The sequence below is a fragment of the Abramis brama genome (assembly GCF_963993115.1).
Source record: "Abramis brama genome assembly, chromosome: 20".
NCBI lineage: Eukaryota > Metazoa > Chordata > Actinopteri > Cypriniformes > Leuciscidae > Abramis > Abramis brama.
In genome coordinates this window covers 11,323,544-11,338,340 of record NC_139982.1, presented here as the reverse complement: position 1 = coordinate 11,338,340, position 14,797 = coordinate 11,323,544, and the positions used below count along the sequence as shown (strand labels likewise).

Genomic DNA, 14,797 nt, shown 5'->3' with positions numbered 1-14,797 from the left:
GCAAAGCCTGCGCCGAAATTGCGACTGATTGGCCAAAGAACCCACAGTGAAATGCACCGAAACAAACAAATAATGCTCAACTGAGGCATTCACACAGTTGAAAATAGATAACCACATTCCTTTGGAAGGTAAAGTTATTTGTAGTCCAGTGATCCTGTATCTCTCTTCTCTCCTTCTCATCTCACTAACGCACCAGTGGGCGGGGCCAAATACATGATGATGTAGAAGTAGGCATTGATCTGATTCTGCAGAGGCATCTATCATCGCAATATTACATCATAATGTGACAAAATCTGAAACGCAGTAGAATCGTCATTTAGGAATGAGATCACGTGGGTGTTTGAATCGAAATCGACATCTTTTAACGATTAAACGTGCAGCTTTAAGTCATTTTCACACCTGTGTCATTTGGATTTGTTCAGTTCATTTAGGCATGTATAAACATGATCAGAATCATACAAAAACAATCTGTCTGAGATTGCCTGATCAAGGTGGTCTCAGTCTGATTGAAAGTGAACATTAAAATGTAATAGCTTTGCCTTTGAAGCCCTCTTATTTTTCAGCCCCGCCCCTCTCCTTCACACGGAGAGACCATCCAATCAGTCCTAGTTCACCCTAAAATTTAATTTATGTCATCATTCTCCGAAATTATTTAGTTTATGTTTCACAAAATAAAGTAAATACAGTTTTGGAATGACATGAGGGTGAGTAAATGATGAAATTATTATTATTATTATTATTATTATTATTTTTATTAAAGCTATTCCTTTAATATTTCTTCAGGTTGTTAATACAATTTCAGTTTGACTTTAAGATGCTTCTGGTAATGTATTGTCCCACAGGTGAGGGATATTTATACATTCAGCATCATTTAAGATTACAGGTTAAAGGAGTTTATTTGGCCTGGTATTTATTTGCACAAGCTCTGTATTTTCCATGTTCGCTAGCTAGCTTCCATGTTCGATATGGCTAGCGTTGCCCGTGACCTGTATTTCATGGCTGACTTCCCCCAAACACCAGCACACAGCTCTGATATCTGTCTGTCTCTCTGGCACTGTGTTAATCCAGATTTATCAACAGTCTCACTCATCTGCCAGACAGACACATCAGACTCTACTCCTGTAGACAAAAAACAAGATTAGTCGAAGAATTAGACATGAATGTACTTCACATATGCAATCACATAATCTTGCAACACAACTTTAATTGGGTTTAACATGCTCAATTTGTATAATAATGTAAAATTAACAAAATTAATTTTAGAGTTGAATGTTTTGATGTGAGATTTGATGTTGCATCTCAGACAGGGTCAGGGAAGACGTATACGATGGGCACGGGCTTTGACATGTCCATACTAGACGAGGAGCTGGGCATCATCCCACGGGCGGTCGGTCACCTCTTTAAAGGCGTCGAGCAGAGACGCCAGGCGGCTGCAGATCAGGGCCGTCCCGTCCCGGAGTTCAAGATCAGCGCTCAGTTTCTGGAGGTACAGTGCTTGTGGATGATGCTTCACTTTTGTGTGACAGATACTCCTCTCCAACTACCATTGGTCAGATAAAAAGGCCAAACTCATTCCATTGGTTGAGCCAGAAGTGGGTGTGTTTGGCTGCTCAAACAAACAAACCGTTTATGATTCCCATGAAGACATCTTCAAAGCAGTGTTGTTTTTGCTAACTATTAAAAATAGATTTTGGTATTTGAAAAAGAAAAGCTGTAAAATATAATATTAAATATAATATTAGATTCAAAAATGTAAACAAGAAGTTGAAAAAGTTGAAGTACTAAAATAATTCAAACTAAAACTGAAGTAAAAATAAATTAAAGCTGAATAGAAATAATAAAAAAAAACTAAAATTGCTAAAAACGACAAAAGCACATAACATTAAAAAAGTATAATTTTTTAATAAAAATAAAATAAAAACAAAATATAAAAATAAAAGATAATTAATACTATAATAGTATATAATATTACTAAAATAATAGACTGTTGGAAAAGCTGTAATATGATAGTTATGGTTTATTTAAGGAAGATTACATACAAAAAACAATTCAATAATATAAATTTTATTGTAAATACTGTATGGTCTGTGTTCTCTCTCCATGTGTATCTTCAGCTGTATAATGAGGAGGTTTTGGATCTTTTCGACACCACACGTGACATGGAGATGAGAAAGCAGAAATCTCATATTAAGATCCACGAGGACGCCAGCGGCGGCATCTACACTGTAGGCGTGACGACTCGCAACGTCTCCTCAGAGGCAGAAGTGAGCGTCATTGATTATTTTCTGAGATATTCTGTCCATATATTATGCATAATATGACTGTAATCTACTGCTTTACCCACGTGCTGTAGATGATCCAGTGTCTGAAGCTGGGCGCTCTCTCCCGCACCACTGCCAGCACTCAGATGAATGTACAGAGCTCTCGATCTCATGCCATCTTCACCATTCACATCTGCCAAGTGCGTGTTTGTGCACCCGCAGAAAACGTAAGTACCACCTCGAGTGAAAAGGCCATTTTTTTTGTTGTAATTTTTAATCAAGTTTTCATAATGTGTATTTTGTGATTTGCAAGTTATTGATTCTATCACCCACCCTTAGAAAGTAGATGGATTATGTTTTTGGGGTATTTATTTCCTTATTTACTAAATGATTAGCTAGTGCGTTTGTAGCAGAAATTAGACCTCGTGCACGCAGGAATCTGGTAAACACTTGGAATCTTTTTTTTTCTCTCAAATAAAGACAAGGTAATGCTAATTTCATATTCAGTGCACAGTGAAAATATCGGGATGTTGAAAACGTTCATCACACTCAACTAAAAAGATAAAGCTTAATTTTGTGCTCAGTGACCCATTTTTGTGTTTGTTTATTTGCATCATTGTCTTGATGGAAGATCCAACCACGGCACATCATACGATGTGAGATGGTCAGCAGAGATGGACAGGTTTTGATTTTTGATCTGTTGGTATTTGCTAGAATCCATGATGCCATGTCTCTGAACAAGAAGTCCAGGACCTCCAGCAAAAAAAAAAAAAAAGTTGGCACACAACATTAAAGATCCAGCAGTGTATTTAACCGTGGGCATGGGGTACTTTTTATCCCTGTGTGCACCAAACCTGTCAAATAAACTTTTTTTTTTTTAGTTTCATCTGACTATAAAAACCAGTCCTGTTTGAAGTTCCAGTCGTGTCTGACAACTGAATTTGCTGAAGTTTGTTTTTGGATGAGCGAGGAGGATTTTCCTTGGAACCCTCTCAAACAACGTTCCATCTATAGTCTATGTTGATGTCTTTATTAATTTTTTTTTCAGCCCCCAGAGCAGGACAATGAGACAGACAATCGACTGGCCAACAGCTCGTCTGAGATGGAAGAGTTTGAAACTCTCACAGCCAAGTTTCACTTCGTGGATCTGGCTGGATCGGAGCGACTCAAGAGGACGGGGGCCACCGGGGACCGAGCCAAAGAGGGCATCTCCATTAACTGTGGATTGGTCAGAACGAGTAATATTATTCAATAATAATAAAAACAAATCTTCCACACATCTCTTCAGGCTAGAACTAGTTAATCTAAGGTGAACTGTAACAGAAGCTATAATATTTATCTCTGTGACGTTAGCTGGCGTTGGGGAACGTCATCAGTGCTTTAGGAGACCGAAGCAAACGATCGACGCATGTGCCTTACCGAGACTCCAAACTCACTCGCCTTCTGCAGGATTCACTGGGTGGAAACAGGTCTGTGTCAGAATTCCTGGACTTAACAAAAATTGTATTACATTTTATCTTTTTTTTTCTCACGTTCATTTGGTTTTAAACCAGAACGCTGTTGTTGTTGTTTTTTTTTAAAGCACTAAGAGTAATTTTTTTTATACAGTGATCATTTGTAGTGACAAAGTCTGTCAAGCTCTATAAAGCATAAAAGTAGTCCGTATCCCCTATATGCACTGTAGTATATTCTAAATCTATTAAAGTCATACAATAGCTTTGTGTGAGAAGCAGACTAAAATTGAAAGGAAAAATCACAGATAATCTTGACAGTGGATGTCGCTTTCAAATCAAATATGTAGCCTTTTAACAACATAATACCAGATTGGACATCAAGGACATCAGCAAAATTTGTTCTTGCATGTCTCTTGACTAAATGTCATTGACGCAGAACCTAAAAAAACTGGCACCATATTTGATTTCAGTGAATATTTCAATACATCACTGAATAACAACTTAAACGTCAAACTTCGGTCAAATGAATCATATGATTTCAGAAGACTTGAAATAAAGTACATTTTTATCTGAAAAATATTTAAATTCAGTTAAAATTCTTTAAACACTGATATGAAAAGCCCTTTGTTTTGCACTAATTCACAGTATTGCTCATGAACAGCATACACAACAAGATAATAACAGAATTATAACAGGATAATAGCAATTTTCATCAACATCAACGCATTTACTTCAGAATTGCTCCATATCCAGATCGAATGCTTTATTTGGCAGTGTAGTGTTAGGCAGTGTGAGGAAACGAATAAATCTTGACATTTTCTCTGGTCTCTCAGTCGAACGATGATGATCGCCTGCATCAGCCCATCGGATCAGGACTTCATGGAGACGCTGAACACGCTGAAGTACGCCAATAGAGCTCGCAACATCAAGAACAGGGTGATGGTGAACCAGGACAAGGCCAGCCAGCAGATCAGTGCCCTCAGGACGGAGATCGCCCGACTGCAGATGGAGCTCATGGAGTACAGGACGGTGAGGTTATCCACTGTTAGGCCTGAGAAAGGTTTCCGTGAGTTGGACTTCAATTCTGGCATGATGTCTTCAGAGTATTCCCAAAATAAAGGCGGTTAAAGATCTGACCTACTAACACAGAGTTTGCATGTTCAATTCAAAGCACGGGTGACCCAGATACTGTAGAATTACTGAGATTGGACTTTCAGAGGGATATCACACTCAAAAATGGAAATAAGTTTCCAAATTCACAAACGATCTGATTGGCTGGCTTCTGCGTGATTCATGGAGTCAGGGTGGTCAGGTTTATTTCAGCTCTTTGCGAAACACATTTGTGTTTATAGGTTACCACACTACTACAAAAAGCACTTTTGAAGAATGACTAGTTACAGGAATCCAACAAAATACCCCTGAAATAATTGGGATTTTTGATAGATGGATTTATTTATTTTTTAAATCTTCAGATTTACTTACCACTGAATGTCACTTGAAGAGCCAACTCTCGGTTGTGTTATTGGCAAAAACATGTTTTTGCATTAAAAAATATGAGACATGACTCATGAGCAATAGAATGAAAAGCAATGCAAGGTCTTACATTTTTTTTATGTTTTGAAAGAAGTCTCTTCTGCTCACCAAGGCTGCATTTATATTGAAAATACAGTAAAAAAACAGTATTATTATGAAATATTATTACAATTTAAAATATGTGAATATATTTTTATATTCACATATTTTATATACTGTCTTAATAGAATATACTGTCTATTAAGAAAATTAAGCAGCAAACGCATCGTTTGTGTGTATGTTTGGTAAATGAAGTAAAGCTGTGTCTGTTTCTCAGGGGAAGCGCATGGTTGGAGAGGATGGGCTGGAAAGCATCAATGACATGTACCACGAGAACTCGATGTTGCAGATCGAGAACAATAATCTGCGCATGCGTGTGAAGGCCATGCAGGAGGCCATCGACGCTCAGGGCGCTCGACTCACGCAGATGCTCAGCGAACGGGCCAATCAGGTGCTCTCCAGAGCAGGTACAGCACTACATCAGTGCTGCTCATGTCAGGTTACAGCAATCAAAGGACCTTGGAAGATGGTTGACAGAATATTGACCTTTTATTTCAGGTGAAGGCAGTGAGGAGATCGGAAATATGATTCAGAATTACATCAAGGAGATAGAGGATCTGAGGTAAAACTACCTTTGATGAAATATTTGTATGAAGTATTTTTATATTTTTGCTGATATCCTATATGAGACTGTTATTAAAAATCTATAGTTTTTTGCTTGTTTTTCACACTTAAAAATGTAAAATAGAGTGCAACAGTCTGGGTCCAGAAGTAAAAACTCCATTCATTTTCTCCATATGGAAACTGATTTTTAATGATAAACCTTTAAAGACAGATCTACTGTGAGCGATGAGGTTTTTAATCGATGATATTTGCTTCTGTTTAAGCTGTGAACTGCATTATTTCAGCTTATTTTTAAAACAATCCTGTTTAACATTGAAATTTTTGACGAAAAACTACATTACCAATGATGCTGTACAGAAGATTACACCAATCAGAGAGTCGAATAAAAAACAAAATAGCTCTTTAGCTCTTAAATATATATATATATATATATATATATATCAATCATAATAATTTATTAGTACGGTGTAGGGCCTCCTTTTCATTTCATCTTGGGAATGCCAGATAGTGGTCCTTCACAGAAGCCAGAGGGATTTTGAGCTGTTCCTCCTCCAGAGCAGTGGCCAGGTCACCATGTGATGCTGGTGGAGAAAACGTTTTCTGACTCACTCCTCCAAAACACCCCAAAGAGGCTCAGTCATATTCAGATCTGGTGTGCAGGTCATGGGAGATGTTAAACTTCACTTTCATGTTCTTCTAACCACTCTGTCACAAGTCTTGCTGTATTGATGCATTATGATCATGCTGATACACGTCACCCCCTTCAGGGTACAGTGTTTGAACCTTTAGGTGCACATGATCCTCCAGATCAGCTCAATGGTTCTGATATTTCAGCCCAAACCATCTCTGATCCACCGCCGTGCTTCAGTCTGGGCAGCAACAGTCCGAGTGATCACTGTAACTCCCACAGATGTGAGACGGTGAAGGAGGACTCGTCAGAGAACAATACATGTATCGCATTGTCCTCAGCCCAAGACTTCCTGTGCTGGCACCATAGACTGTAAAAAAAGATGGACGACGCCCCTTCACTCTCTTCCATTGGTGAAAAGTGAAGCCGCCAAAGTCCTAATATGATCTTGTGCTGATGTGGGACTGCGCAGTAGTGAACGCGGGACCTGAGTCTGCGCAGTAATGAGTGTGAAGTAAAGCCGTGATATCAAGGTCCTGCCCACACTCCCGCACAAATGGTTAGTACAAAGTTTACTGGTTGAAATAAACAGTTATGGATATGTAGAAATTAAAGTTGAAGCTCCAATCTCCTCCCGCAAATCCCCCAAAAAGTCAGTTGGTGCCTCAGCGACTACTTTGTTTAAAGAAGCTGTCAATCATGATGTCACATTCTCGTTTTTATAGACCTTATGCGCCAGAGAAACAAGCAGGGGGGTAATTGAGCGCTCGATTTCCGTACCACCCCCGGGAGCCGCCATTGGCTAACAAGCCTTCACCTGCTGTTAGCATCCCATTGACTCCCATTCATTTTGGCGTCACTTTGACGGCGAATAACTTTACATCTGAGGCGTTTAAAGACTCCATTTGTCCATGGTTTATTTCTAAAGAAACACGACAATGTATAAAAGGCTCCATTACCTTGTATCTTACGTTATGGCCCCGTAGAAGCAGTTTTTGTAAAAGTAGGCTAACGATTGCGTCATAACCACGCGACTCTCTGGAAATTACCGTAGAGACAGGAAGAGAAGCTCATAGTCAATCGGGGGGACGTGGAGGCATAAAGTCCGATAAAGTCAAGGGAGAAGCCCATAGAGAGTCATGACGTTGCTCCTGCTCCTAGCTCATGGACAGCTCCTACTCACGCTTTCCGTCTCTGCAAGATTCGGAAGGGAATGATTCAGATTTCGTTTGGCACAGCTACTAGAAAACTTACAACTGTCAGGCAGGCTGCTCACGTCACATCCACGTCGTCAAGCTCAGTTTGAGTCTGCGCAGTACGCTCGGCAATCAGGAAATGAGGGCTTCTAATTTGCTTCACTTCTCTCCGTTGAAACCTATGGGGTCGCTGTGTCCAGTTTATATACTGTCTATGGAAACAAGTGCGCAGCCATCTTTAGAATATTGTCTTTGAACTTCCGGTTTAGCGGTCGCTCTGTATATTTCTATGGCATCGTTGTTGAGGAGTAATTAGCTGGTGAAGTGGATTTACTTATTGTAGAGTTAACGAAAGGTATCACGAGTAATGTTTAAAGCAGATGTCTTAACAAATGTCAGTAGACCGGGGAGATTTTAAAACGGGCAGTTCAGTCATAAATACGTAAGATTGCTGTGGAAATGCAAACCGAAAGACAAAAGACAACGAGCGCAGAGCTGCAAAGGGGTGGGGCTACATAAGGTGTATAGCATCAAATAACAAACTAAGATCAAACTTATTTAAAAAAACGAACACTTAAACGTACATCAGCGTGATTAAAAACAACCTAAAATGACAGAAAACATATTTCGAAAAAAATTTATTTGAAGTGTAATTTGATTGTTTAGTTAAAAGTGCTCTAAGCGATGTCACGCGCTTTTTAGGCCAAAACATTTTTGTCACATACAGGAAACATCTCCTCACCATCCGCCACCTGCCTGTCCCCTGAACACACTGTATAAAACGCAGTCTCTGTAGACAGCCCAGGCTCCACAAACGGCAACAAAAACAAACTGGCCCAGCCTGGACCACGAAACACAACAAACTGTTCCAGCCAGTAACCGACAAGAAGGATTTGGGGGTGGGGTTTGGGGGGTTAGTGCGCGGATGAGGAGGAGGGAGGGTCGAGCTAGCCTCCGTTTTGTTTGACAATACTTTAAACGTCGACAAGAAGTGACGTTACCCAACATCGCTTAGAGCACCTTTAATTTGTCTATAGCAGCCCGACCATGAATGTTGATTCTGGAGCTCCTGACAAACAATTTTGGTGGAAACAGGAGGATTTAATTCTGCAGTGAGTTGGGCAGCTGTGTTTCATGTTGTTTGGATACAATCCGGGTTACATTCCTTTCAGACAGCTTCCTCTTGCTTCGACAGTTTCTCCCGTTGGATGTGGTTTGTGGTGGCGCGCCAGCATTACCCTGGATACTGTAGCTCTCAATACACCACAAAGACTTGCTGTCCTGGTCACACATGAGCCAGCGAGACGCGCACCAACAATTTGTCCTCTTTTGAACTCTGTTATGTCTCCTATTATGTTCCTGATATGTGTCCTGTTTATGTACAGCTGTGCTATTGCTCTGCTAATTCAACATTCACACTCTGAAATCAGTGAAGATGCATATATCAGCGTGAAACCTCCAAAAAAAAAAATGAATTGCCAAAAACACCATAGCAACCAACCAGAACACCATGGCAATTGCATAGCAACATCCTGGCTAGATAAAAAGAGAACTAGTTTTTCTATAAAATAAGTATTCTAAATGTGTGTGTGTATTTCAGAGCCAAACTTCTGGAGAGCGAAGCTGTGAATGAGAACCTGAGGCGTAACCTCACGCGAGTGTCCAGCCGCCCTCAGTTTTACGGACCCTCTGGATCATTCTCTCCCGCCCTGCTGGGGGCCGACCCGAGCCAGGAGACCACCGACATCATTGAGATCGCCAAGAAAGATCTGGAGAAACTCAAGAGGAAGGAGAAGAAAAAAAAAAAGAGGTAATAAAAGGGTGTGAGCGATCGTAGTGTGAGGTGGTATCTGGAGGGGCTGTTGCCGTGGTAACTGGCAGAAAGGGAGTGTGTTATGAATAATTGCCCCTCGACTCTAGCTGAGTGAAACAAAAACATTGTGGGACTTGTCTGGTTTCATGGTGAGCTGTATTGTTCTTTCAGCTGTGTAATTACTACGTCCGGCATTATCGCACAGACTGTAATCAGGGATCTTTTACCACACCTGCTAATGGCAGATAGAAATGGATGTTTTTGTTGTTGTTTTTTGCACAAGTTCCTTTGCACAAGTTCCTGTGTGTGTATATATATATATATATATATATATATATATATATATATACACAGGGCTGGGTGAATATTCAGCAGTAGCGTGTAAAGCAGTCACTACGACTTGCCCCATTTTGTCAGGTTGATATATAAAACATACATTTGTCAATTGTAGTCTTTTAAAAAGCCATCTGAAATAATAAACCAAAAAGTGCAATATATAGAAATATATGAAACGCTTACAGTACTCATTTTCTGCAGCAGGGATTTCTCTCTCTCTCTCTCATCTCTCCGACAGCAACACACAAACCCGCCTCCCCTCACTCACTTGTTTATTTTTTTCCGGATGAATATTGTTGGTGTTACAGGGCTTGAATTTCAGCGTGGTATTGCGCATCATTTTACTCATTCCTGCAGATTTTGTACTCGCACTCAAAGTGCAGCACATAAAACCACCTCTCAGTGCAAAATTGAGTTTCTTTCTGCTGCTTATTGCGCTTAAACTGTTAAATACACACTAAATAAAGTCAAAATGCCGGCCTTGCCGAGTATTCACATAAACACAGTCGGTTATATTTTAAATGAACGTAAACAGTTGAGAAAGAAAGCGCATGTGTAACAGTATAATGGTCGTGTAACAGTATATACAGTATATATAGTATAACAGTGTGTCAGGTCGTCAAGTCAAGTCACATTTATTCATATAGTGCTTTTTACAATACAGATTGCATCAAAGCAGCTTTACAGAGAAAACAGGAAAATAATGCAAAAAAGTTTGTTTCCAGAAGAAAATGGCGTCACAGTCCAGCTTAAGTAAGTTCAGTGATGTTTCATGTTTGTTTTAAAAAAGTTATTAATTTAGTTCACTCATATATAGCCGGAATAATCCGTGATGTGATCATCCAGCTCAGTTCAGTTCTTGTATAATAGTGTCAGTGCAGGCAGATCAATATTATTGTTGAATATTAAATTAAATAAAGGGTTCATGAATGGCATTGTTTTATTATTGTATAATGTTTCCTGGGGTTGTTAGTTCCTGTAATATTAGTATGATTAAAAAAAATCATAATTTAGAAATAAAAGGCCATTTTCTATGCTGATTTTCTATGTCTCTGATTTGAACGCTCTGTTAAACGCCCACTGCTGTGATTGGCTGCTGTGAGACTTCAGTGTAAACGCCCTGCTGTGATTGGCTGCTGTGAGACTTCAGTGTAAGCGCCCACTGCTGTGATTGGCTGACATCTTTGCATATGAAATAAGTATTACATGTGGAATTCTCTCAAACTTTTAGCACGTTTTTACTATTACAGCTCTCAGTCTCAAGGTTAACTAATCATGAAAATTGTTGATTATAGCATTATATTTAGATCTATGGCATTATATTTAGATCGTGACTTGAAAGGTTGCAGAGATGAGCATGTAGCTGATCACAGACATGTTGAGCGCATGAATGCAGTCATGAATGAAGCATGAATCTCGTCATTCAACTTGATTTCTGCTTTCTCACGAATGCCTTCATCATAACTAACAGTGCAAACAATATGTAAATAAGAGATTTGTTGATTATAACGGGAGTTTTGGCGAGAGTCACTGATAAACTCGTGCTGTCTGATTGACAGCTACAGCGATTTCAAAGGGAGCGTTCTTTGATCGCTTTCTATATATAATTTAATCACAGTTTAAATAACAGATTATTTTCATCCTACTCAGAGAAACAATGTGAAGTTGACCATTTAGTCACTGGTTTGATTTACTGACACATAGAAAAAGAACATCTGACTGTAAATGAATCATTACATATCAGAAATCACTGATCACAGATCAGGCATTAGAATTAACACTGTTATATACATGTTGTGGCATTACTGTCGGGTCCATATCTTAAAGTAAAAGTCTGTTTGCAAAGCCTGCGCCGAAATTGCGACTGATTAACCAAATAATTCACAGTGAAATGCACCAAACAAACAAATAATAATCAACTGAGACATTCACATTTTAGAAAATAAATAACCACATTCCTAGCATTAGGATCCTTTGGAAGGTAATGTTATTTGTAGTCCAGTGATACAGTGATCTTACTTCTCTCCTCGTCATCTCACTAACACGCCAGTGGGCGGGGCCAAAGTTGCAATGATGAAGTAGGCATTGATTTTCTTTTACAGAGGCGGTAAGGCACATTCCACAACGAGTCGTTCTCTGGGCTTGGTTACAATAAAAGCTGTTTTGGACTAACAAGGAAGTTTTCAGTTCTGAAACTAACAAGATATTCTAATGGTATAATGACCTCTTATATGTCAAAAGCTCAAGGAAAATTCGATTTCTCAATTTATGACCCCTTGAAAGTGACATCAGCCTAATATACCTGCTGCCAAATTATGAGATAATATTAAAAATATTTGTGACTAGTATAAAAAATAATTGTGGCTAGTACCTTTAGAAAACCACTAGCCACAGTGACTGTTGAGCAAAAAAAGTTAATGTCAAGCACTGTATATATATATATTTCTATTATATTTCTCTCAAATAAATGCTGTTTACAGAAGGTTTACAGAAGACTCAACTTAAAACTAGGGGGGATGGGGGACAGTGAACAAAATAAACCTAGAGAGATATTATATCAGCCATGATATCCTTGATATAGTGCGTTCTTATCCACAATGAACGTTTGCATGTAATCAACAACGTCTTTACTAATGTCTGTACCGTACCCTCCCTATCTGTCTCTCTCTATGCTCCTCGTTTCTTCTCTTTAACCCTTCACCTCTGACCTCTGACCGCTGAAGACTCCAGCAGCTGCTGGGTGACAAGAGAGAGGAGGATGAGGAGGAAGAGGTGGAGGAAGACAGGTTTGTCCCTGTGTCTCTCTTTCCCCTCTATAATTAACCATAACCCCCTGTGTTCCGTCTCTGCTTGCAACCTTTAAATTCTGATTGTCTTTCAGGCAGGTAGTTTCCAGTCTTGGAGAACAGCCCAGAAAATGTTTATACTTCATTCATGTACTTTAAAGTGAATTTGGGTAAAAAAAAAAGTAATTCAAAGTAATGGGTGAATCTCACGAAACCTGTTAAGAGCATGTCCAGGTGACATTTCAACATTTCCATGACGTTTTCTTCATTCTTTCACCATAAACACTGAGAATGTAGTTTTTGGATCATTTTCCACCTTCTGTCTGAACCTTAAGGCATTTTGCTGCTGTACATGTATGTAAATAACCTCTGTTTTAATTGTTACTTTATTATTATTTTTATAGTATAGTTTTTATTACTATGTAGCTTTTATTTTTTTATATTTTTAAGTTTTGGTTTTAATTTTATTTTTAGTAAGTTTGCTTTTATATGCTTTTGAAATTTTTTTTTTTATTTGTTTTTAATATTTCTGTTAATATTTCATTTATTTTATATTAAAGGTGCTGTATGTAATTACAATATATGAGAAAACATTTATTTTGCTGTTGGTCGGGACTGCCTCTCTGCGCTGCTGTGACAAGATGACGCGCACCACAGCGATTCAGATAGTCTTACAGTCCTGTAGTGTGAAGTTGCCCTGAAGTTTTCATTTAATATCTCTATTATATTTTAGCTTTATTTCAATGACCAAAAGTGCTTTTTAAAAGTTTTCACTAATAGTTCACAGTGTTGTTCATCAGGGCGGGTCAATTTTCTGCGTAAGTGTTGAAATGTGAATGTGGACGGGCATATGCAAATTAGCTCATGCTGTCAGTGTGACATCATACCATGAAGATTTCTGAATCAGAAGTTTTAATAGTCTGGGTGAACTAGAGAGGAAGTTATGAATTGCCAATGTTTTCAAAATAGCAAATCCGCTTTCATAAAATACCAACCATTTAACTTTTCTGTTGCATCATGTCCATCATAATACCATGTTTTCTTTCCTTCCCCCCTAATTGTCTGTTTTCTGTTTTGTTTCAGATAACCTATGCTGCATATTTTGAAAAAAAGGTGTTTTTACAAAATAGATTTTTAATTTCTAGTTTTGATTTCCCCCTGCAGTGCCAACAAAGATGAAACGCTTGATGGCGAACAGAAGATTAGTGAGAGAGAGCAGTTAGAATCGACCAGTCAGGAGCCAGAGATGGTATGATTGACAGTCCTCTTGCCTTATCAGAACATATTTTAAGGCTGGAGCTCATCATTCAGTCTTTGATATGAAATTGTTTCCCATAGGAGGCCAGTGACCGTGAGGAGGGGGATGGAGAGGAAGATGAAGAGGAAGTTGAGGAAGAGGAAATGGATGCTGAGGAAAGCTCTGATGACTCTGACTCTGAACTGGATGAGAAGGGTACTGATGTTTACTGTAAAACAATTTACTGTTTAACTCATTTTTTTAAAACGGCCTTAAAGCGTCATAATAAAAATATTAGGACACAAACAGTATTTCACTATGCAAATTCTATTAGTTTTAAAGTAATGACGTACAAATAAAATATTGGTATTTTTTTAAATAATATAATATAGCACATATATAATATATAATAATGTGAATTATTAATATTTCATGTAAAGATATTGTCTGTTTATTGATTATCTGTATGAATTTTTTTATTCATTGTTGTTGCATTGACCAGAGGACTTCCAGGCAGATCTGGCCAACATCACCTGTGAGATCGCCATCAAGCAGAAGTTGATCGATGAGCTTGAGAACAGTCAGAGACGTCTGCACACACTCAAACAACAGTATGAGCAGAAACTCATGATGCTGCAGTGCAAAATCAGAGACACACAGGTGGAGCGAGACCGCGTGCTGCAGAACATGGGTACGTTGAAAAATAAGTAATAGGTAAAGTTCTTACTTTCAGTTATTCAAGTTTAATGACAGATTACGAAAAGCACAAACTTTTTTCTTCTTTGGAAAAACATGCATTGATGAGTCATTCACAATAAGGCCAGATACATACATTAAAGGGGCTCTGTGTAGAACTCAGAAACCCTTGATATTAGCGACACCGGTGGCCG

General features: G+C 38.7%; 1 protein-coding gene across 5 annotated transcripts in view; it reads left to right on the top strand.

Moving 5' to 3' along the window:
- The window catches only part of kif21a (kinesin family member 21A), a 65,231-nt gene that overhangs the window by 20,311 nt on the left and 30,123 nt on the right, over window positions 1-14,797 (top strand). For 4 of the 5 annotated variants that reach the window (XM_084094328.1, XM_084094330.1, XM_084094327.1 and 1 more), the window contains exons 3-15: window positions 1,304-1,486; window positions 2,115-2,264; window positions 2,354-2,488; window positions 3,310-3,489; window positions 3,615-3,730; window positions 4,549-4,744; window positions 5,565-5,754; window positions 5,846-5,909; window positions 9,336-9,545; window positions 12,608-12,670; window positions 13,835-13,919; window positions 14,009-14,123; window positions 14,410-14,598. In XM_084094328.1, coding sequence (XP_083950454.1) covers window positions 1,304-1,486; window positions 2,115-2,264; window positions 2,354-2,488; window positions 3,310-3,489; window positions 3,615-3,730; window positions 4,549-4,744; window positions 5,565-5,754; window positions 5,846-5,909; window positions 9,336-9,545; window positions 12,608-12,670; window positions 13,835-13,919; window positions 14,009-14,123; window positions 14,410-14,598 — 1,876 coding nt within the window. The remainder of the gene's footprint in view (window positions 1-1,303; window positions 1,487-2,114; window positions 2,265-2,353; window positions 2,489-3,309; window positions 3,490-3,614; window positions 3,731-4,548; window positions 4,745-5,564; window positions 5,755-5,845; window positions 5,910-9,335; window positions 9,546-12,607; window positions 12,671-13,834; window positions 13,920-14,008; window positions 14,124-14,409; window positions 14,599-14,797) is intronic. The other variant, XM_084094329.1, reaches the window with a different exon arrangement.